The 23248-nt window shown below is 38.7% G+C and overlaps 3 protein-coding genes across 7 annotated transcripts; 2 read left to right on the forward strand and 1 right to left on the reverse strand.

Moving 5' to 3' along the window:
- Positions 1 to 33: 33 nt before the first annotated feature.
- LOC111261353 (uncharacterized) lies at positions 34 to 1749 on the forward strand. The gene is made up of 2 exons (XM_086968665.1): positions 34 to 324; positions 887 to 1749. Exons 1-2 carry the CDS (start codon positions 222 to 224, stop codon positions 1144 to 1146), a joined length of 363 nt encoding a protein of 120 aa, XP_086824791.1. The 5' UTR covers positions 34 to 221; the 3' UTR covers positions 1147 to 1749.
- On the reverse strand, positions 784 to 5249 carry LOC111261352 (uncharacterized). Of its 4 annotated transcripts, XR_015311467.1 has the most exons (5): positions 4565 to 5246; positions 3614 to 3778; positions 2616 to 2842; positions 1780 to 2285; positions 784 to 1040 (listed from the first exon to the last, which is right to left on the reverse strand). XR_015311467.1 is itself a non-coding variant. In XM_022834789.2 (4 exons), exons 2-4 carry the CDS (start codon positions 3764 to 3766, stop codon positions 2132 to 2134), a joined length of 489 nt encoding a protein of 162 aa, XP_022690524.1. In that variant the 5' UTR covers positions 3767 to 3778; positions 4565 to 5249; the 3' UTR covers positions 1171 to 2131. The 4 variants fall into 4 exon arrangements, 3 of the variants coding, with proteins under 3 accessions (XP_022690524.1, XP_022690522.1, XP_022690523.1); XM_022834789.2 differs by lacking the exon at positions 784 to 1040 and having other exon boundaries at positions 1171 to 2285; positions 2616 to 2797; positions 4565 to 5249; XM_022834787.2 differs by lacking the exon at positions 784 to 1040 and having other exon boundaries at positions 1171 to 2285.
- Positions 5250 to 8887: 3638 nt separating this feature from the next.
- On the forward strand, positions 8888 to 16787 carry LOC111261354 (uncharacterized). 2 transcript variants are annotated; one of them, XM_022834791.2, is made up of 6 exons: positions 8888 to 9238; positions 10673 to 10981; positions 11219 to 11488; positions 11841 to 12053; positions 12840 to 14153; positions 14268 to 16787. In XM_022834791.2, exons 1-6 carry the CDS (start codon positions 9182 to 9184, stop codon positions 15849 to 15851), a joined length of 3747 nt encoding a protein of 1248 aa, XP_022690526.1. In that variant the 5' UTR covers positions 8888 to 9181; the 3' UTR covers positions 15852 to 16787. The 2 variants fall into 2 exon arrangements, with proteins under 2 accessions (XP_022690526.1, XP_022690527.1); XM_022834792.2 differs by having other exon boundaries at positions 8889 to 9238; positions 11348 to 11488.
- The last annotated feature ends 6461 nt before the right edge of the window (positions 16788 to 23248 follow it).

Here is a 23248-nt window from a genome sequence, read left to right on the forward strand (position 1 = left end):
ATTCCTGAGGCCCCTCACTAAGCATTGTGCTTATATGACCTTCTGCGATAAACAAAGAGATCGGTTATCTTCGTTCTCCCATCTCCTAGCCATGTTCTGCTTTCATTTTAAGAAAGCGTCGCATTGCGCTAGTCTTGTCTAGGGACATTTTTTTCTCGCAGCCCGTTAGCCAACTGCTGGTTGAAACGGTCTGGACGGCACGATAACTGACAAACGCCGTCATGTTGCTACAACAGAGATCATTAAAAACTGTATTCTGTACATTAGCCGCTCTTCAGTTTGTCGTAGCCTATTCACGGACGGTAAACTCGAACCGTAAATCGTGTAAGTTCTCTTTATATAGTGTCTCAATACAAACTTATTTTCTTTCGTCCGTGTCATACTATAGTTATCTGTCAGCTTCCGTTTTTCACAGCGGGTCACAAAGGAGATTTTCAATTCAAACAAATCTCTAATGTTACTATCAGGTAGGGAAAAGCGTTTACGTGCGTGCAGTTTTTTTTTGTGTAATCATAAGAACTATCGTAGGTGCATAATTTGGACGTAACCAGTTATCGGAACCACACTTCGCCTCTAGCTTGTTGATTGCGATTTCTTAGTAATTCTACGCTCTTTTAAAGGTTTGATAATCGTACATTTTTTGACAGTCATGATGACTATATGCATGCCTGTAAAAAATGCGCAATGGAACTGCAATAAACGATAGGATGGCGTGCTTAATATGTGCTGTGTTTACTCCAGTGCACGTATAATCCACGGACTCAAAAGTAATTTCTCACTTCCTGTTGAGAGCGAACAGAATTTATATCATGTTTGTCTTTTATTTCTCCCTGTCACGTCAATCCACATTATTTAACGATTTCAAATCTGTGTCGATATGTTACAGCAATTCCTCATGTCGAGGATTCCTCGGTAGTACGTTCGCCATGCGACACGTATATGTTGACCGCATCAAGGGCTGCCTGTGAGCGATGTCTCCAAGCAGAACCGCAGTTCCGCCAAAAGCTGTGCGATTTGACCGGTGACACCTGGAGTCAATTCTGCAATTTCGATAAGTGCTATTTTGATAAATGTTGCACTCCTAGTGACGTCTTTCAAGAAAGACCTGATGGATGTCCGCTATGCTTTGAAACGACGAAACCATAATCTACGATGAAACGATACGCATAATCAATAACAGGACTTCTATCGCCAGTCGTTTATTTGTTTAGCCAACAATTAAATAGCCAGCGTAGACGATCAGATTATAATAGAAGACATGAGAAAATGTAATGATCACACATTGTGTATTTCTCTATAAGAAATGACTCAATAATTGACTGACACATTCGATCGGCTGTTGTGTCTATACTACTCACCAGTATCCCTGCTATATACTAGCTCGTACGTGATTCGTACTCGGCCCTCCATATTGATGCTAATATTAATATAGTAACGAAGGAGTACTTGTATCAGTCTGACTTTCACGAGGTCAACTGAATTTTTAAATTAGGCTCTCTACTTCTTCAAAAATATTTCTTTTCATATGAATTTTCAACAAAGTAATTGAAACTACATTACCTTCACAAATATAGGTGGTAAGGGTACGTTTTAAGAATTCGAAATTTCCATACTTCCAAACACATCTTTCTTCTTATAAGTATCATTACTTCTGTTTCACAGAGAATTCCTAATACTGTTTTCAGCTGTCAATACAGATTGCGCTGCGTACTATCTAAAATAAATTACTTATATTAGTCATCAGCTCAACCCAATGAACTACTTCTGGGACAATCTTACCGTACTCTTTTGTCCCGGGCGATCGCAGTCCGGTGAATAAGTTTGATCTGCTACGGCACGATGTAGTTCAGACGAAGCTTCTGCGCTTCATCCGACCGTGAAATTTCAGATTCAATATTTTCCACGTTGCCACGTAAATACAACAATAAATAAGGGTGTCACGTCTCACTTGCATACCAATTTGATCTAGGCACCCAAGAATCACCTTTACTGATACATTTTTTTTCTAGTATAATCATGTATTCAAGCAAAAACCGACTGAAAGTCTTAATACCCGAAGCAAGATCGTGGACGTCCCAATATACTGAAACACTTTTTCACATAATACACTGGAATGTATGTCATTTTTTGCTTATGTCTGCGTTTCGAAAACTTTGTGCCTTTGGATGAATTCCGCGAAGGGCTCGTCTGCGGAACACAGCAGGAAAGTCCTTTGGTGATGCTGCAAAATACGTTCGAGAAGGTCCGCTTCGCTGTTTAGATTGGTTAGCTTGAGGGTCTGGTCTCTGCAATCAAAAAACACTTCAAGTAAATTACTATAAAAATAGTTACTCATAATAGACGAAGCGGTATTAACTATAGTTTCCAAGCTCAAAAATTGGCGCGCTTCAAAATACTCGTCGTCAGCTCCGAACAACTCCGACACACGTTAAAGAAAATGAAGTTCTTCCTCCAGTCGTTGCCATTTATTCTCTGGGTTAGTATAGAAAATCTCGAACGAAAAATACTTGTATACTAGTATTCTACTAGCCACTTCATTAAGCATTAGCTATGCAAGCTAGTCCCCAATTTCTCTACAACTTGGCAGTATTAACGTGCTGATGACTATAATTTACATTAAACTCGTAGATTTTGATGATGATGTTGATGACGCCGCCGCCGCCGCCGCCTCCTGCTTCACACAGTTCTGATGATGCTCGGCGTTCAAGGAGTGGTCCATGTTGTCATCCTCATTCGTAAAGTTTTCCTTAGACAAATGGCAGTTAGGTGCCGGTCCACTACTACCGGCAACCGACAACTGCGGTATAGAATAAATATTAGCCTTATTGAGGATTTTCTCCACCTGTCAATAATAACAAATCGAACAGAGAACAGGGGATAGGAAAAGTTCAGACAGCTTGATGGAAATTCATATGTTTATTTTTGCAACACTGCAGGGATCGATCCTCGGAACGGATCGATCGGATATCGCCCGATTCTCGTCGTATTTTCTATGTTTTTGGCAACTGCGTGAGCTCGATCATTTTACGTGTCTTGGTAGTTATCACAAAGATTTTCTTATGCGTCGTCTTAAATTGAAGCTGCTGCCATGTACTTTTGACTAACTTAAACGGTTAAATGTGTTGTCAGTTTTCTTTGCTGTAAATAGGCCGGATGCTAGACATTACTTTGTCTTTCACTGCCTTAGAGCGAAATGCACATAAAGCCAATTTACATAGGTCTATAATACGATATTGCCATCTATAGTCAATAGTAATTATAATGTCTACCCGCCTAGTGAAAATGATTTTCGGTCTTACGCGAACAGCGCCATCGACGCATTGATCTGATAAAAATTTGTGCTAGGAAAAATTAACTTACTGGACGTGTCTAGACTTACTCACCAGTTGAACCTGTAATAAGCCGATAGTTTTTACATTGCCCCTTTCTGAAGTATTAATAGATTTGCTAAATAAGATAAATAGATGCTTACCGGATGTTCATGTAAAATTCGTGTGCATAACTTAGAACAGACGGTGAGTGTTAGGCCAGAAATAATCGCGACTACATGGAAAAATGATCCATTCAAATCTTTCTTAGTTAGAACAAGTCTTTTGCAAAGGGTTCAGATTACCTTCACAGGATCCTGCGGCGGCGGTGACATCGGGTCATTGGCAAGTTTTTTTCTGTGTTTCTGGGATACCATATGTTGAGCATAAGGCGCTTCGCCATTAAAGGTCTTTCCACAAGGTCCACAACAAAGGATTTTACTTGAACAAGGCTGCATTGTTTTAGTACCCTGGAACAGACATAGATAAACAGACGCTATCTTTTATGAACTGCCATGTTCGCCTGACAAATAATATTTACTAGAAGTTTTTTTAGCGAACAGGAGTAAACGACAGCGGAGCTTATCTAATGATAAATAAATGCGTATACATCTTTAAAAAAACCAAAGCGAGACTTTTAGTGTTGAACTAACTTTCGAGAACGTTCTTGTTTAAAGCCTGTGGCAGCCTGTTTCCGCCGCGTAAAAATGATGAAATATGGACAAATAGTGCGTAAATATTTCGAAATACTAATCGGGACCACTTGCTCTCTATATGCTTATTTTCAATTAGCATAAGCTTGTTTTAAAATTACATGGAATAGAATTCATTTACCATCATATTATTCGTTTTGAGAGAATGGCGATCGAAATTCATTAGGGAAGCTTTCGTAAGCTATTTCATACCCGTTTTAATAACCTGAAGCATATTAAATTATAACATGATTTCAACTTTTTATAATGTTCAACTTTTCGTTCTGCAAGAAACGATTGAGAAGGATCATATTTTTTAGTAATGTTGCTTTTTTCCTGTATTATCGGTGTCTGGCCCCCGTCGCACGTCGTCACTTGTCATTTGGTACGTTACAGAAGATAAAAACAAATCAAATGTTTTGATTCCAATGTGCCGACACTAATGCTAGCGGAGTGAGAAACTCTTTTACGCACAGATGCTCGTCCACTTGTACCAGCTCTCACTGGCTGAATAAAACCTATCGTCTTATTATTAAATGTGACGCTAAAATGATCTTATCTTACCAAGTACACAAATATCCATGAGAAAGGCGTCGTCCTTGATGTCGATCTATCCAAGCCTTCTTACATTAAACGCTACCGAGAAATGTGTTTTTAACTAAATAGATGCGGATGCTAGTGGGTCCAGCTGAAGCCTCCCCATGCCTTAGCAGACGACAACAGACAAATATCTGACTGTCATTCAATTTAGTTCATGGCCGAACCGCGTCAATACAATTACGTAAACTACAGTTCGGTTACACTGCATCGATGATAATAAAAGCAGTGCTGTTTATATTATACATTATAATGGAACAAAAAAGAAAAGAGACCTAGGACGAACCGCCGATTTAAAACCAATCGTTTTATCAATGTTTTTTTTCTTCACTAATTCTCTCTAGAAACGTTCATGTTTGTCTACAACTAGAGTGTTATTGATTTTTCTTAAAGTGGCTGAATTTAAGTTGAAGGTTGTCTCGCACGCAAATACATCATACGGCTTACTCATTTTACCTACAACGGAGAAATAAATAAGTCCCCTTGCATGTATAGCCTTAAGTTGTACGGTAGATGGAAAATAGGTTCGTACGTCGTTATTATATAATAAACAGACATAGTATGAATTTGTAATAGAACATAGTCGGCCAAAATGAACGTAAATACTTACGTCAATTGCTCATAAAATCGTATGGAAACTAACACTTATTGTGTTTTCTATTCTACAGTACGTTAGGGACAAAGAGATTCGCGTTAAACGAATCGCCAAAGACGTGATAGCTAATATCATTTAGCATCATTAATAACTTTCTTAAACTAAATTAATAATTTGATCATAGATAATAATAACATTTGAATAAGCAATAGAAACTTTAAGTTGATCAATAATATAATAAAAAGTATAACGAATTCAAGCACAAGCTTTCAGATCATGTCTAAATAATGTTTTATATCCACTATGCTCTTCAGCCTTTTCAGTATGAAACAGTGTCCTTTTGTTAGATTCAGAATCTAGACTACCATCAGTTTCAAGCAAGTTACTGGGACGATCCAATTCTATCTAGTGAAAGTTAGCTTTCCATGGCAGGATTCTTCAATTACCGGATATGCTGATATTCTTTGCAAAGGTGCGGGTGTGACATATTATACTGCATATGTCAACGACATTTTCCATTTGATATCTTTCTAATTTAGTATGTTATTCGAACGATGGCTAAGTTGTCAGACTTTTAATAGAATTCACAACAGATAAATAGGTAAAAGGAAAAACGCCAGGCAGTTATTTAGTTGAAATGTTGCGAAATATACCCTACATTTTTGTTGAGTTATTCTTGTGTGGATTGTTTTCTCTCATAAAGGTTCCATAGAAGTTTCGGCGTTGTGTAAAGCTCGTGGGCTGCATATATTGAACCACAAAAACATGATTTTACACTCATTTAGCTGGAATCAACAATATTCTATTGTTTCACGTTGACCTTTAAATTCCATAACAATTTTTCTGGTACGAGCAGCGATGCAGTGGACGCCACCATTTCGAACAACAAGGGTTCCGTTTCACCGGTCGTTCAACCGAAGCCGTTCTCCAATTTTATAATCAAGCAAAATTCTATAGTGCGGACCTTTTATGTTGCATTAGTATATTGGTAACGATGGATTAACAAAGGCAATCTATTAGCTACGTTTTGCTGCATCGATGACGAAATTATTGTATAATAACTACGTAGTTTTCACAGGCATGGTAAAAAAATTTAGAGAAGAAGCAAATAAAGTTACTTTCACTGCTAAGCACGCATGTTTTGTTTAGCCTAATTTGAACGGCCGGGGTTCTTTCAATGGCACCTTGTACGAATCAGATTGAACCATATCTCATTTTAAGCTGTTAGCTATGAATTACTTTAAAATGTCCTGTTGCTTTTTGCAAAATGGTCAGCGTGTTACCCTCTGCTGTACCTATGTTTTAAGTTCCTTAGACAGACATTCCATCACTCAGACGACTGGCTCCCAACCACCACGAAACGCACCGTGTGTATCTATTTACGCCCGGGTTCGAACCCGGACTACAGAGTGTCCCTAAGGCTAATACGAAAATTCGTTAGCCACCAAGCGATTACGGGGATTAACCTCTCGTGACAAAGCTAGAAATGCCTTCTCTTTGTCCCTAACTACTGAACGGACTAGTTGTAAGTGATGCTAGTGAGTAATCTTCGGCAAAAATCACAGTGAAACTGGATTTCGTCAGTAGCGGACGTATTCTGCGCCTTCCAATGAAGCACTCTTCCAGCAAGAAAATGATATTGTTTCTGAACCATGAGATGAATCATCTTACTCATTCCACCATATATAGAAATACATCTAATTTCATATAACAAAATAACGGTTCACTCAGGTGGCCAGAGCTGGTCCAGTACTCGTTTAGCATAAGAACTGGCCGAGCACGTTCGACTCACATGAGTGTAGCATCCGTTGCTATGATAAAATTCGAACTAATAGGTGCTAGGCAGACGTGAGTCTCACAAACAACGCGTCAATGTAAAAACCTGCCACTGGTGGGAAAGGGTTTATAATAATCTTTGTAACAGCGGAAAGGATGCATTAATGACCTTGTGAAGGTCAACAGAAACGGAATAATTAGAACAAGCTGCATAACGCATGAACTGTTATTTGAATAGCGCCCACCGAGATTAGACAGTCGCCGGTTTCAACTCAACAAACCATGCGTAAATGGACATCGCGTTGTAACTGTAGACTTACGAAGTTATTATTATTCAATATTTTTCACCTTAACGTATGCAGAGTTTTCATAAATTACGCTGATTACGGTAAACGTAAAAAATATTGTATATATTTAATTTGACGCACATAAATCATTACATCTTTTCCAATCCTTCTGATGATTGATGATATGATTTTCTGATTGACCGAGGTTATAGTGCTAGCATCTTATCCATAAAGGAGCCTACGCTCCAGAGTGGTCAAGTAGCTATAGGGTAAACCAATAATAGTAGTGAGAGCCTTTCGGTTAACGGGTCTTTGAGTTGAATAAAATATACACTAGCTCACACGCTTCAGCTGTGCTTGTGAACTACTTTTCTGTTTCGAGCATCTGTTAGGGTGGTCATTTGGGAGAAGAAGCCCTGATATAAGTAAGTAAAAACAATCAATCAAAACTAATGGGTTTAACCAATAGAAAAAATATAGTAAAAAATATAGTATGCTTGTTCACTTCATTGAATGTGGTCTCAGGCTCAATGCCCGCTCGCTCATAACATAACCAGGTGTTAAACGTAGAATTACCAAACTGTATTATTGGGATCCACACCTTTTGTTACCAATTGATTTTTATAAAGCGATGAAATGTCGCATTGTGAGATTCGTTATTATTTTTCATTTTAAAAGTCATTTTCGTCATTCAGTTGATTTGACATGAAGAGAAAGTATTTTATTTATAATAGGTAATGTGACTTTTATTAGCTCATAATGTTTACAGTCATTTTTACAATACATTATAGCACAACATAAAAATGGTTACCTTAAATCTCCCTTCAACAGAAGAACAAACGTTAAAGAAACGTTAGAGATGAATGAATTCTCATTTATTGAATGATTTCGACAAGTGATACTTGAATTCAACTTCAAGCAGGTAGCTTAACTGAACTAATAACACGCATTTATTTCTACTAAAGATACATTTCAGCTCTATTTACCGCTTTTCAATTTAATTATTACTTTTTCCATAGTTAATTAGGATTTAAGGGATGAGTTTTATATAACAACTCGCAACAAGGGAAATTTAACTGAAGAAAAAGCAAAATAAAAAACAAATAACAAGAGTTCCCTTCGGGAGTATCTTCAACTGCTTTGCTTAGAGTAGCAACGTTACCTAATGCGAAGAAAACAATAATTAAATTATGAAAAGTCCAAAAAAAAATATTATACAAAAGAGTTTAGAATATGCTTTTCATAATCCTTTACAAAATTTAGAAACCCCAACGAACCGCGTTTTAATCAGTGTATAACACATAAATGGTATCCTCCTAGATATATAGATTATAATCATCATTCCAAATAATGTTATTATAAGGTCTAATTGCAAATGCTGTGTATATTGAATACGATTTTTTTTTATTTTCAAAAAAAGTCTGCCAAATACTGAAAAGAACTATTGTATCTACAATCCCAGGAGAATCCTATGAAGAATTTTGTGGCAAGGTCCGCCTCTATATCCGTATATATTATAGTCAATTATACGCCCTTCGATAATTAACATATACTATCGAGCCATCGCTATTTTCGAAAAAACAAAGTTGATTTCAATTTTCGCGCGCTTGGTAGAGATGCGCGTTGCGCCCGAATGCCATAAAACAACAATACAAAGTAGGATCGTCTGTTAACCAACTGTCGGATTATATGAGATGTGTACGAAAATGAACGAAATCTTCCACTGACAGCGAAAAGTGGGCCAGCGGGTACAAAGTGTACAAAAGTACAAATGAGATTCTGCTGTCAGCCACTGATTTAGTGTGGAATATATGTGCACTGAAAAACTATAGAAAAACAACTGTCTGAAGTGGTTGCTTCTGTTGTTTATAATGGCGTAAATTGGCAACCATGAAACGGGAAAATTTTCAGTAAGATACACAAACCATGGAAGCCAGGTGTACGCGAGCATCGAGAAGACAGCGGTTGATGGGTGCAGCTGAAGTAAGCATTTTAATGATTTCCTAAAATGTTGTGTCTTAATTCTCTGTGCGCTTTATTTACCTCGAAACTGACAGATGTCGAACAATGTAGTGTATGTGTAAACCTCCAAAAATTTGGGACAAATGCATAAAAAAAACACTTTAAAAACTAGCGTGTCTCTAGACTATACGATGATTTAAATTTAAGTTAAGGATATAAGTTTTTTTGCCTTCTTGTTAACTAGTCGTTAATTTGTGGAACGGAAAAAAACTCCGGAATCATTATAAAAATGATTTAGGGTTGAGTTAATTCATTATGAAAAAACTCTGACATTACATTTCAAGAAGTGAATCTTGCATTTAGAATCTAAATGGTTCCGTTGTACAAAAAAATGTAGTAATACCGGTAGGATGCCATAATAATTGTTCTTTATTTATTATATTATATTTATATATATATATATATATATATATATATATACTATATTTACTTTAAGCACCCATTTTATGGTTGATCTGTCTAAGTAAAATACACAAATAAAAATTAACGGGTAAATTGCTCTTAATAAATGATCATATTTAACGTTATTATTATTATTGTTAAAAAGAGCTTAATTCATAGATACAAACATATATATATGTATATATATATGTGCAAATATATATATATAGCAAATATATATATTTGCTTAATAGGCATGTATGAGGCCGAGAACGTATTCAATTAAAAATATGTAATCATTCTTTTTACTAGTAAATTATGATTGTATTTTTAAGGACACACAAAGAAAATAGAATCTCTATTCATATCTAGTGCTAAAAAACAAGCTTTTCGGTAGCTTCGTATCGTAGTGGCAGTGAGGAAATCCGTAAAATTGGATATCATTTAAAACTTTATGGGCTGCTCAGACGCCTTATAATCAATGAATTCTAATAATTTCGAGTAAGTATGGCTTCAAATGGTCGGTTTTCAACTTAAAACGAAGCGTGTCTACCTCACCTGTCATCAGGTATGTTGCGTAAACACATTATCATCCCGCCGTCATGGGGACGGAATCAATCCGAAAAATAAAATATATCATGAGATTATCTTATTAACAATTTTTCCTTCTTACCAGTGACCGACTGACTGACTAAATGCTTAACAGCTATATACTTTGGTTCGCTTAGCATAACTTACTTGAACTTACAAAATGTAGAGGTCGCTCAACAGCCTTAAATAGTCGTAAACCCTAAATACTACTCACATACAAATCAAAGCTATAACAAATAACTTTAAGTAGTATATGCTTTATAGTCATTACTGTTTTTTGCTTTTAAGTAGCGACATCACGTCGCACACCATAGAGATGCAACCAATAAATCAATCCTCCTAAGAACAAGGGCATTGCTTTACTACAACATTCATTTAGAGTTAATTCCTCAGACCGTTCTGTTTTTTTCATCACCTTGGTAGTCATCACCGAGGCAAAAAATTATGCCGAAGCGCAAGGTCCCTAGGCCGATTAGTTATCTAATAAGCGACGATGAGGAAGATATGGTGCAGCCTCGAGACAGCCTCGTTAAGCGGGAGCCAGCAGAAGATGTCGAAGGACCCATCGCGGTTCCGTCGAAGCGACGACACGAAAGAGAACTTTACAGTGGATCAGTGAATAAAATTCAACGGTTGAAACAATCAGTACCAGTTAGCGTGCAAAGGATGAATGATTGTTTTAGGCGAGTTCATGAGGATACCTTGGGTAACTCGGTGCAAAAAGAAAACTTGGTAAGTTGAAACTTGACTTCAATTTATTAATACTATTATAAGCAATTTACCGATGATTAACCTTTTTCAGCAATGCTCATATGCCGCAATGGAATTGTTATAATAAAGGCATCATATTGAAACTTGATCTGTGTTATGAACAACCTCGAATATTTATATTTACTATATGGATAGAGTAAGTTCGATATTAAAATAGATTTAGAGGGCTGACGGATACCAATTAATTACGTTCACCAGGCGGAAACTAAATATTTATCGCTTGATAATGGTGAGGGATTTGGCAGTGTATCGGTTAAAGAGGAGATTTGCAGAACATCTGAACAAGAAGGACCTCAAGGGGATTCGCCTAATCTGTTATTTTCTCAGAAATTGGATGGGGTTTCTTTTGTTGGAGGACAAATCAAACAGGAGCGGCCGTCCGCCGGTGTGGATACGAACATCCATTACAGTGCATCACAAGTTAAGCTAGAACCAGAACACGCATCCAGAAGTGACGATAACTGCGAGGTTGGTTTCATAACATATTTTCTTGATGCTCTTTTTTTTATATATATATATATATATTACTTTTCTAGTTTTGCAGCTTCATAACAAATGTGAACGGCGACAGCTTGATTTATTTACGCAACTCATTAAGTAACCCAGTTAGAGAACAACGATTATCGCAAACCGAAACTTACCTCTGCTATATGAACGTTTACTTTTTTTTTTTTCTATAAGACCAAATATTGTACTTGGTTTCGTTTAAACCGTTTTAGCGTACAGTGTACGACGATCACTATGTTATTCTATTCCCTTACCTGCTCAACGTGTTACATCCAATTAATGTTAATTAAAAATGTATTTCTTTTACGATAAGGCGTTGTCCCCTGGAAAAGTTATGCAGGCAACAGCATATTCGGAAGCCGAAGTCATGACTCAGGTACTCTCGGAGGTAGATGTTCTTCCGGAGCAAGATATTCTGACTCAGATTCTACCAACAACCCCTCAGATCACCTTGTCAAAAAGAATGAACTCAAGGAGCAAGGTTGAAAAGCTCTCAACTGTATATCACAAACGTAATTCCCTAAAGGTGAATGAATATAGTTGCTATTAAAAAGGTCAGATTCTATTTAAAAAAAAAACTGTAGGGAACATAGTAAAAGGATGCGTTTCGATGCTCCGGTTGTTCTATGAGTCCTCTAGTGTAAATAGTTGTTTAGCCCAAAAATAAGAAGCTAAATACTTTATTTTAGGTATTTACATAAGACGAGCAAATTAACACTAATGAAAAAGAAAAGAGAAACTATCTAATGTTTTTATTTATTTATTTATTTATTTATTTATTTTTACCTTTAATAGCCTTTCCCACCTCTATACGATTACCAAATATTGCCCTTGTTTTTTAATGGAAAATTATGAATTTCCGCTTCCTGTTAGTAAGAAGGAACGGTGTTAATATTAAGAAAAAAAGCCAATTGAGAACCATCCTGATTTCCTTCTCGTTGCTTTAAAAGACTCCAATAAATACTGAGTGAGCATTTATTTGCCGAATCTTGAGCAAGTTATCGGTCTGAAACTATTGCTCTAATGATTATCCTAACTAGGAAAACGCACACAAAAACTCAAACTCTACCATAACGATGCCACTTACTGTCTGTTCCATTATTAACAATCTTTTATGTACATAGAATATAAAAGAAGAAAAAATAACGTTAAATTTCTTTGAGCGCGAATGTGGAAACTTAGCGTAACCAACAAGAGTACTTTGGAGGGTTGACTATAAGCGTATCATTTGTGAACCTGTCTTCATATAAATTATAAACAGCAAACATTTTTTTTTTGATGATCAAGACCCGGCATTTACTCAACTTTTCAGGTTCGGCCTGTTAGCCACGCAAGGGTTATGCCGCAGCCTCAGCGAAAAAATGGCTCCACCGGGGCTACACGTGAACCTCGTTTAAATTCTCGCGAGGCAACTCAAATTCCTTCAACTTCAGGGTCAAAACTTTCACAGGAATTGAACTCTGAAAGTCACCCCGTAGAAGCCGTGCTAAAATCTGTGTTTTCTGCATTTTCCGTGACTTCCACCAGGGCTCAATTATCTAATAGGTTTTCTCCATTTAAATCTTCGCCAAGCGAAGAGGTATCTTGTGTTCCTTTCAATTTACGTGTACAAGTTCCGTCACGAGCGAATCCGATTAGTCTAAAAAAAACTCTAAGTCCCAAATTGAAATCTAGGCTATCAAAAACACCGCCAAAAAACACGATCGGCAAAAAAAAACTTGTTCTAAAGCGACTTCAGTCAGCGACAGATCGTAAGGCAAAGGCAAGTCTTGTGCGAATTAAAGAAGAACCAGTGACGCCAGGCAAAAAGAAGGTTACATCAAAACCTGCAAATGCATCTAACCTTGAGCAGGAGCAAACTACATACAGTAAATTTGTCGATGGTGAGATCATCAACGTTGACGAACAACCGGGAACTTCGAAAATGTCGGATGGTTTATGGGACATTTATGAAATTGTTTCAAACAAAGTCGATGTGAACTATACGTCAGTGAAACGGGTAGTTCAAATGCTAGAACAAGGCGCCACTATACCGTTTATTTGCCGCTATCGGCGCGAACAATCGGGCGGACTATCCACCGATTCAATACAAATGATACAAGATGAGCATAAGCGACTTTTACAAGTACGTAAGAAAGCGGAGGCCCTTTCTACGAAGCTGGCTGCGCAAGGCCAGCTGACCAGTTCGGTTCGTAACGCTATTTTTCTGGCAAAATCATGCGATGAGCTGGACCTTGTCGCCGAACCTCTTAAAACAAGTGGGCCGAGAACTTACGCCGGCAAAGCGCGTAGTATTGGATTAGAGCCGATAGCCCTAAGTTTCTGGCGGGGCGAAAAAAAGTTTGACGAACTTGAGATCACGTCTTTTGTTGATCCAGCAGTTGAAGGTAAGCGAACCCAGCAAGAAGTGCTGCAGTCAATCCAATACATTTTAGCCGATGAGCTTAGAAAAGACCGTGTTATTTTGGATACTTTGAACGGCATGAGTCGATCATCTCAGCTAAGTCTCCTGGTAAAAAAGAAGAAGGCCTTGTCGAAGGTACCCGTAAACCCTAAGGAAAGTGAAGTAAAATTTCAGGACTATTTCCAGTTTCAACGGAGCATCTCTGCTATTGACAGCCATCAGGTTGGCATTCTTTTAAGTCTCACTAATACGTACTGTTTATGCTACACCAGGCAGTGCATTAAATTTATTCCGGCGTTGCCATAGGATTTTAACTTTTCATCTTTTTCCTTTCAGGTGCTGGCTATAAATCGTGGAGAAAATCTGGGCTTTCTTAGTGTCGCAGTACAGGTACCTGATTTCGTTCTGCATTCTTTAAAAGACGTACTTCGTCAGAGGTTTGGCCCAAACACCTTGGATAAAGCGTGCCAGAATCTGATAGAGAGCACTGTATCGGACTGCAGTGAACGGTTATGTAAGCCCTATTTAACGCGTATGGTGCGAGCTCACCTTAAGGAGCGAGCTGAGAATGAAGCGATTAAAGTATTCGCATCTAATCTCCGTTCGTTATTGATGGCTTCACCTGTTCGAGGCGAAGCGGTGTTAGGCGTAGATCCAGGCTTTGCAAATGGATGCAAGATGGCAATGATTTCGAAGACAGGTGAGGTTCTATCTTATGGAGTCATGTACCCCGATCGAGAGCGGCATGCGGCCAAACGCCAACTTGCCAGACTCATCACAACTTACGAGTGCAATCTCGTGGCCGTCGGCGATGGGAAAGGAAGCCAACAGGTTAAAGCTATGATATCGGAGTGCAGCCGCGAAGGGCTGTTTGCTGGACAAAAGGTACGCTTCTCAACGGTCCGTGAGGCTGGCGTGTCGGTATACAGCGTTTCGGCAGAAGCTGAAAAGGAATTACCAGGGCTGGATAGCTTTGTGAAAAGTGCCGTAGCTATTGCCCGACGATTGCAGGACCCACTTGTTGAGTACGTCAAGGTCGAACCGCGACATCTTGGAGTCGGCATGTACCAACATGATATTAATGAGTCTAGACTTAAAGAGTCACTTCAGGGAACAGTAGTTGAATGTGTCAGTTTTGTTGGTGTCGACGTCAATGTTTGTCCAGAATTTCTTCTCCGACAGGTGGCAGGGCTAAATGCAATGGCAGCGCGCAACATCATCGAGTATCGTCAAAAACATGGGCCTTTCATGAATCGCGAACAGCTGCAACTTGTACCGCACATAGGGCCAACGAGGTACGAGCAATGTGCGGGATTCGTTAAGATCTTACCCGAAACGGTTCAAAAATGCTTAGATGAAAGTGTTATTGTAACTCGAGTAAAGAAGCCGAATATGAAACAGACGATTTCTGAGGAGTTCGAACCCTTGGATACAACCATTGTTCATCCCGAATCGTATTCAACAGCCCGCGCTATTATTAAAGAGTTGAATCTCGATGTCAATGAAGTAGGGACACCGCATTTTATCGCGGTCATTGTTAATGAAACGAAACCCGCTACATTCAGCAGACTCATATCGAAACTCTCCGTATCTCAGCACACAGTCGAGTTTATCTTGAAGGCACTGGCGGCTCCACGAGGTTCCGACCTTCGTGATGAAGGCAGCGCACCGATCTTTAGTGAATCACTTCGTACCATCAGTGATGTACGACCGGGTGACACAATGCGTGGAAAAGTTATGAACGTTGTTCCTTTCGGTGCTTTCGTCGATGTCGCTCTTGGCAACGATGTCTTGTTACCGACTCGCTTCATGGGTGTTGCCAACGGTAAACTTCATGTTGGGGACGCGATCGAGGGTCGGGTGATGTCTGTCGAACCGGCTCGAAATCGGGTGGCCATAAGTTTCATAAGGTTCCTTTGAGCCACGAGTCATATTTATGCCCTGCGATGTTTCCCGAAATTTTATGAAGGATTATATCATAATACTTACCGGCTTTGATTCGTCGGCGGTGTTATTATCCATTGAAAGTGACGTATTTTTGGTAATTTTATCTAACTTAATTGTTTTGCTGTCCTGCTAAATGTGACGCATAGGCTGTTTATGTAGATTCAAAAAAATTGTACAATTTGTGTCGTACATCACGATATGGAACGTGCTTGTAGTTAGCATTAAGAGCTGCCACGACAACCGTTTATGGGAGAAGAAAGTCTTTTAAGTCCTACGGGAAAAAGTGAATGGATCATGTAAGTTTTTCTGTCAGTGAGCATTTACGTGTAGAGATTGTTCATATATAAACATGACCAACGTCTTGAATACTGCGCGTCTTTCTTCTTATGAGAACTACCTGCGCCGAATTAGTCACTTTGGTTACGAACTAGCAAACATTAATTACGGGATATCCTTGAACAGTTAATCTACCTATAATTGGAAATCGTTTTGGAGCGTTTAATCGTCACATTGCGTATCATTTTTATACCAAGAGCGCTCCATTAAGCCTGTATATTGACTGGTGTATACTAGTGGCATTAGATCACGTAATTTGTCTATCGAAGCCATCGGATTTTGGATTGGCACCCGAGTAATGATGAAGGATATATTGCACAAGCCGGAAATTAAGACAAGGTGCTTGTGACTTCCGGAATGGAGAATTTTTTTGTTCTAGATTTTTGAAGCGTTGTTGACACGTACGGCCATCTTAGTGAAGCTAGTAGTATTCCTCGTTAGCCTCGTTCTAGTTTTAAATCGAGGCGTGAAGGTATACGGAGACAAAACAAGCTTGTTTGCATACAGCTGATTGTGGATATGCACAAAAAATCATTTTTAAATGTTGAATAAACTCAAATCTTGTTTCATGTATGCGTCCTTTTAGTCATTATTAGTTTTACCTTTAGCTACTGTTAAAGGTATGTTTACAACTGAATTGTAATCGATTCGGCCCGCCGAAACGTTGTGTCATCTTCGGAAAAAAACCCGAATAATAAAGAACAATTAATGACAAAAAAAGCTTGTGCAATTTTCGGAACGTCAATTGTCGTATCTAATTAAATACAGGCCGCTGATGCACCTAAATATAGCCTTTGTGATATTTTCAAAGTTTAGTAAACATCGTTCGTGGACTATAACACTGAAATAAAGAATAAATAGGGTGTTTTGTTGCGTGCGTTAGATGCAGCCAATAATTAAAAAAAAATAAATAATGATAAAATATCCAACTGTGTCCAGTGTTGACTAAAAATGCTAACGCATTCTTTGTCATATAAAACTTAGACTCAAATGGGATCTATTTATCGTGTATTTTTGAGTACTTCGAGTGATGAGAAGGCAGAGGTAAATATTGGACGAAACAAACGTAATTACCTGGTGTTAGCCAAAGGTCACATGGACAAGCAGCGGAAAAGTTAACCAAGTTAGTTTGGCTTTAGTGTTTTAAGTACATGGTTCCAATAGTAAAGGTTACTTAGCATATTGTTTCGGTTAGGTTATCCTCTATAGTCCACGGTTCTGTGTACTACATTTACTTTTCAATAGCAATATGAAGCATTATTAACTTCACAATTAACACTAGCGTTTTCTGCTGCATCATGTGGTAGTACCCGTGGCTTTACGTTTATGTGCCAGCCAACTCTTTATTTCGTATCCTGTTAGCACAGACAGAGCAGATCAAAATATTGCGGGATTGAGTTAAAAAAAAAACCAGATCCCAGAGAAGCAAAATGGACCTTTGAAATTCAACGCTATTGACCGCTCTGATGACTTACGATGCACAATGAATGTAATCTACTGTTCCCGCTACAGCAAATCAATAAGCCGCTGAGCATCATCACAAAACACATTGAAGGGAAAAAGCGAATTTTGGTTGTTGAAGAACGATGAAGACGTAGTTTAAGGCATCTTCTTTTTCGCTATTTCCTAGTGGCTCGATAAACCCCACTGAGCAAAATCCCAGGCGCCCATCAGTCTATCTGTTGTTGGCAAATGATGATTTCGGTTGTCATCTGACTGATCTGGTTGCCACCGTAGTGAATACTGTGCGATTGTGCCACTGGCCTCTGCTGCGATGATCGTGTACCATAATTGAGCCTACAGAGCGCACAAACGTATTCTCATCTCTCAGATCATTACAAACCACAGTAGCATGTGTTTGCTGGATATATCAACGCAGCTTGCGTTGAATTGTTGTCAACTGTTAGTTGTCGGTTATTGGAACGTTTGTGGTGTGGCGCTGTCGATCGTTTCAAAATGTCGCTGACGTTGTCGCTAACGCAGTCGTTTCTACCAAAAGCAGAAACAGTCGTCTTTATTTAGGTGCGTTCGTCGACGGACAACCACGCCTTATGGCATCACCGCCTAATGGGAAACGCTGATTTCCTGAAGGCGAAAAGTTCAGATCAAAATTACTAGACTAGCGATACAGAGTAACAATACAATGTCGCCTTCAGAATTCTGTAGAAATTGCATAATTACACTCAGCTGATGATAGTTGCAATAGTGCTACACGGGCATAGTACGTAAAGTAAATCTAAAGAACTAGATCAGAATGAGGTATAGACGAAATAAGCAGGATAATTGGTGCTGCGTAAGAGGGACATATGTAATATACGAGATATGTGTATTTCATTAACCTTATATTCAAAGACCCTGTCGTTAAATGACTGAGCCATTGCTGCCCTCTAATTTCACTTGCCGCGTGCACACAGAGTAGATGCTGGTAATGACCTTTTGAATTTTCAGCGTGTCTTTGCTATTTCAAATTGCCGAAATATATGTGAAGGTTAGGTACTTGCTAGATAGGGCCAAGTCGTTAAAGACGTATGCCCAGGTCTTGCGAGATCTCTACGCAAAAGAGAGGCGTGAACTTTGAAGCACTTTGACGCAGTTAGACACGAACACTGGCCTTAAATATGAAGCTCGGATGAATGAGATACAATTGGCACCGAACAAACACCAGGGCCAGCCCCTAAAGATCGCGTCTTTTCTGGAAGATCTGAAATTATTTTAATTAGTTTATTTTAAACTATATGCAAAGGGTTTTTAAAGATCAGCGGTGTTTCTTCTAAAGTAAGATTACGTTTGAGTTTAGTCCTATAGTCTAAACGACGATTTCAGAAATGAACTCAACCCCATTATGGAAAGCATTAGTTTGTAGTGAGTTAAAAATGGTCTGGATGGGTGTACTTTGAAAATATTTCAATAGTGTTAGGTGGTGTTTTCATTATTCTTAACAGACACATTGTTGCCGCTGATCAGGGAATCATTATACCGTAGACATTTAATCATTTATTTACGTGTTGAAATAAGCTTTGAAAGTTGTAAACAAACATTCCGTTTTCGTTAAGTTTCCACCACCTAAAATCTATACTTAGTTTGCCTTTCATATGCCCGCCTATTGATGACATATTTCCATGCAATAGACGGCCACGATAGCTCAGTCCTTTGGGCCTTCGAGACGTAGCCTGTGTACCAGTCCCAGAAATTCGAACTCGTCACACATCAGGTGTGCAGCCCACATGGTTAATGAAGGATTTTTTCATGCTATTGTCATTATTATTGCTATAGCTCACTGGGGCAGCGTAGCCTTTCATCATTATTGTTGACAGCATTGTTAAAAACATAAATATTTTAGGGCGATCAATTGCTCATGTCCACTTCATAAAATCAATAGAAACGATTTCGGCGGACGCCGGGAGCTTCGTCTGCTATAAGAGTTAAGTCCTCTCTGTTTAAGAAAAGGGCACCAAGCGTATTACATGGCTTTTTCATGCAGTATCGTATTTCCTGTTGATTAAACACCCTTCTCATGACGATTACACTTACTTTATGTGTTACGCTACTAATCCAACCGTTGGCAGCTGCTCTTAATTGTATCATTCTTACTACAGAGACCAAAAACGAGACTTCACGCCGTTATGCGATATCGCTTGGGTGAATTACCTCACAGCTTTTCGTTTTTGGGAGATCCACGCTTCTCCAGACATTGATGCCGCAGGGAATGGTTGTTCGCCGGGAAATGCACCGAAATAAACGCTACCGTTTCTGCCTTTTGAAGAAACGACTGCTCTACCGACAATGTCAACGACGACGTCAATATGAATTTCGAAATAAGCGATGAAGAAGCACCAAGACTACGAGAATCGTTCTAACAACTAGTAACTGACTGGTTTACCACTCGAAGCAGTCGACGCGACGACTTGGAGGGGCATGCCTTCGGCTGAAAAAGATCGTTTCGCCAACAGGTTCGCCAACGACACACACTACATAACCTGTGTGAATAAGGAAAGTTATTACGGTTATTATTTCGGAGCAGGTCGACGTAAGCCGAGCTCATCTATTCAGTGAACACGCGCTACTGTTATTTGTAATGGTCTGAAAACTGCGAACGCATCTGTGCGCCCTGTAAGTAAAATTACGGTATGCGATTGTCACAGCGGAGGCCAACGTTACAGCCGCGCAGTATCGTATTGACTCACAGTGGTAAACAGATAAGTTAGATGGCAATTTAAATTGTCATCCGCTAGTGGCAGGTTGACTGACTGGCATTATATTGTATTAGGCCAATAGGCGCCTGCGATATGCCCCGAGGAGTTATCGAGTCAGGGAGAGAGAGAGAGAGAGAGATAGAGAGAGAGACAGAGAGAAGAATGCCCAAGCGAGGTTTTTGTTCGTGCCTGAATAGGCGAAATTTGTTTCGTCCTTTCAATGTGTTATGATGATGTGCTGATAGCTCATTCCTACTCGCTGCAGCAGGAATGGTGAATTAGATTCGTTGTACATAAAATATAATAGTATGTTATTTGGGCAGTGAAGGCGAAAAGGAATATCAAAGGTCTATTTTAGTTCTTAGCGATCTGGTACCGTTTACCCTGTATTTATTTTCAATTTAGTCTTGTTTTCTTTTATCTTCCTCGACCTAGTCCATTTTTGTTTACTGAAAAGGCAGTCCACTAAGTAAAGAGTGCTCAAAAATAGTGAATCTGTACGTACTACGGGGCATTACTTTCGTGTAGCTTTACGAATCTTAAAAAAATCTCGCTTCCATATTCGCAGTACCTATCATACGTGGTCTCCGTCTTGACAATGATGAGGGGATAGGATGCAAAAAAATATAACTGCAGCTTATACGAATGTATGAATTACTTAGAAAAATAAAACTAGAGACAAATTAACGTCCTTTCAGATCGGACCAAAGATTTCTAAACAATTTCATTACTATTGTCATGTTCATCATAAAAAAAAAAGCGTAAAAATCCAGATTGAGTTGTTCCTTAAACAGCACCGCATTCTAATATCATTCATTAATTACCGATGCACCGCCGGTGGTTTATAATTATTACCATACAACGACAATCCTAGATCACCTAAAGTAGGCTGCTCAGGACCACAGGCAATTGACAAGAAGCAGATACTAGTGTGTCAGGTTTCAAGTCCGTTGTATATGTTCACTATTATTGACAATGTGTCGGGTCTTTATTGTAGTCAAGTTGTTGATTCTACCGTGTTTTTTGGTGGCTCACGGCCCCATTTTATTGGTTGCCCTGATGAAGCATCTATCGAGGGACAGGCCTCATGAACTATTGTGATGTAAGCGAATCGGGTTGACCGCTGAAGTCATCGAGGTAGATCTGCTGAAGAATATGCACGTGGGCAAGGAGCATAAGATGAAAAGCTGAACGACACACCCCCGCGAGGCCCGGCTTTGTGTCACATTCTCACACGTCTACGCTTTCTCTAACGTCATCAAATTCAATGTAGAAACGAAGACTCGCGTCAACTTTGGCAAAATAGTGATCGTATCGTGTTCTTTTGTATTGTAAAGGGGATGGCAGCTTTGTTGTACGGCTCGAACGAAAATGACAATGATTTACAAGAAAGAAGCCATTGGTGTGTTTGATGCTTCTCGCATCGGTACTACACACAGATCAATTTGTGAACAGGTGTAAACTATCAGGTACATCGGTTCTGTACAGGGATGGCGTGGCCTGGATGGTTAATCTGGGTTTTTTGAGTCCGTTACCATAGTAACGATGAACGTGCTGCCATCACTGATGCAAATTCCAAGATGCAAGTGGTTACTGTGCTGTTTCATAGGAATGTTGAGGAAATACCTTCAGAAATACCAGTTCATTTCAGATGTTAGATGGATACCCGGTCCATGGACGGAAGTCCAGTAGAAGGTGATTGAGAAAATTTGTTTAGCCGAAAATCTTAAAACGAAATAAATGGTTGCCTAGTGTTTATTTTTAATGTGCAGTTCGATATTATTAACGTTTATTGAAAGCAACAAATTTCCCTCAGCGGTGAGCTTCAATCGAAGTCCCTAGTGTAAAGGGCTTATTAAATCAAAGAAGTGATCATAATAATAATAAAGTTGTGTTTTTCGATATGGCGAGTTCGTTGTGAGGTGTTTCTGAAATCCGAGGTCAAAATCAGTAAATCAGAGTTCAAGAAAAAAAGTTGTAGGAATAGCAAAATAGGCAAGGTATATATTTTAGCTATAGTTAAATGTATCAGCTTTATGTGCCAGCTAAATATAGAGTATTCGCCGCGTTTGCGGTTTTCGTATGAAAAAATATTGCTAATGACGAGTGTAACGACAATTTCCTCTCGTTTTATTGCTTGGACGTCATCACCGAAAACATCACCGAACGATATTGCACAGGCCAAATATCGTTGGGTGATGTTTTTCGTATTCTGCCCTTAGTACTTAAGCGATTAGGCATTATTTCGATTATTTGTCATTACGATTAGGTTGGCTACCGCCAGCGTGCAATAAATTGTTTCTACAAAGATATTACGAATCAGGTATAAAAAAGTTCGCCTTTACGCCTCTCGTAAATAGGATTTATAAAAATAGACCACAATTTTAGTGTAGCGATCATACATAGTCATCAAATGTTTTTTTTTTTTTGCTAAAGTTAATTATATATATATATATATATACAATATGTCCTTTAGAAGTAGTTAGTTTAAAAAAGACAATTACCGGAAAATGTTGCATGCAGACATCAAACCCCATCTGTGTTATTTTTTTACCATCTGTTGGTATCTCTATTGTGTAGGTATTGTTTGTCGACAAACAAGGTGCTTGTTTGCAAAATTTAGTAAAGTTGTAAATAAAATTATGGAATATACACTGGAAAACTTTATTTAAAACACAATTACATATGTGTCGTACGACCAATAATCGAATTACTTCACCCAGCAACAAAGATTTTATTAAATCTGGTTGATTAATTAATAAAATTGATGTTACCGTTCGTTATCGTATCAATCACTCCGTTCGTGATGACATAATCTACCTTCGATGTGTGCGGGTGTTT

This window comes from Varroa jacobsoni, unplaced genomic scaffold (assembly GCF_002532875.2).
Source record: "Varroa jacobsoni isolate VJ856 unplaced genomic scaffold, vjacob_1.0 scaffold_548, whole genome shotgun sequence".
NCBI lineage: Eukaryota > Metazoa > Arthropoda > Arachnida > Mesostigmata > Varroidae > Varroa > Varroa jacobsoni.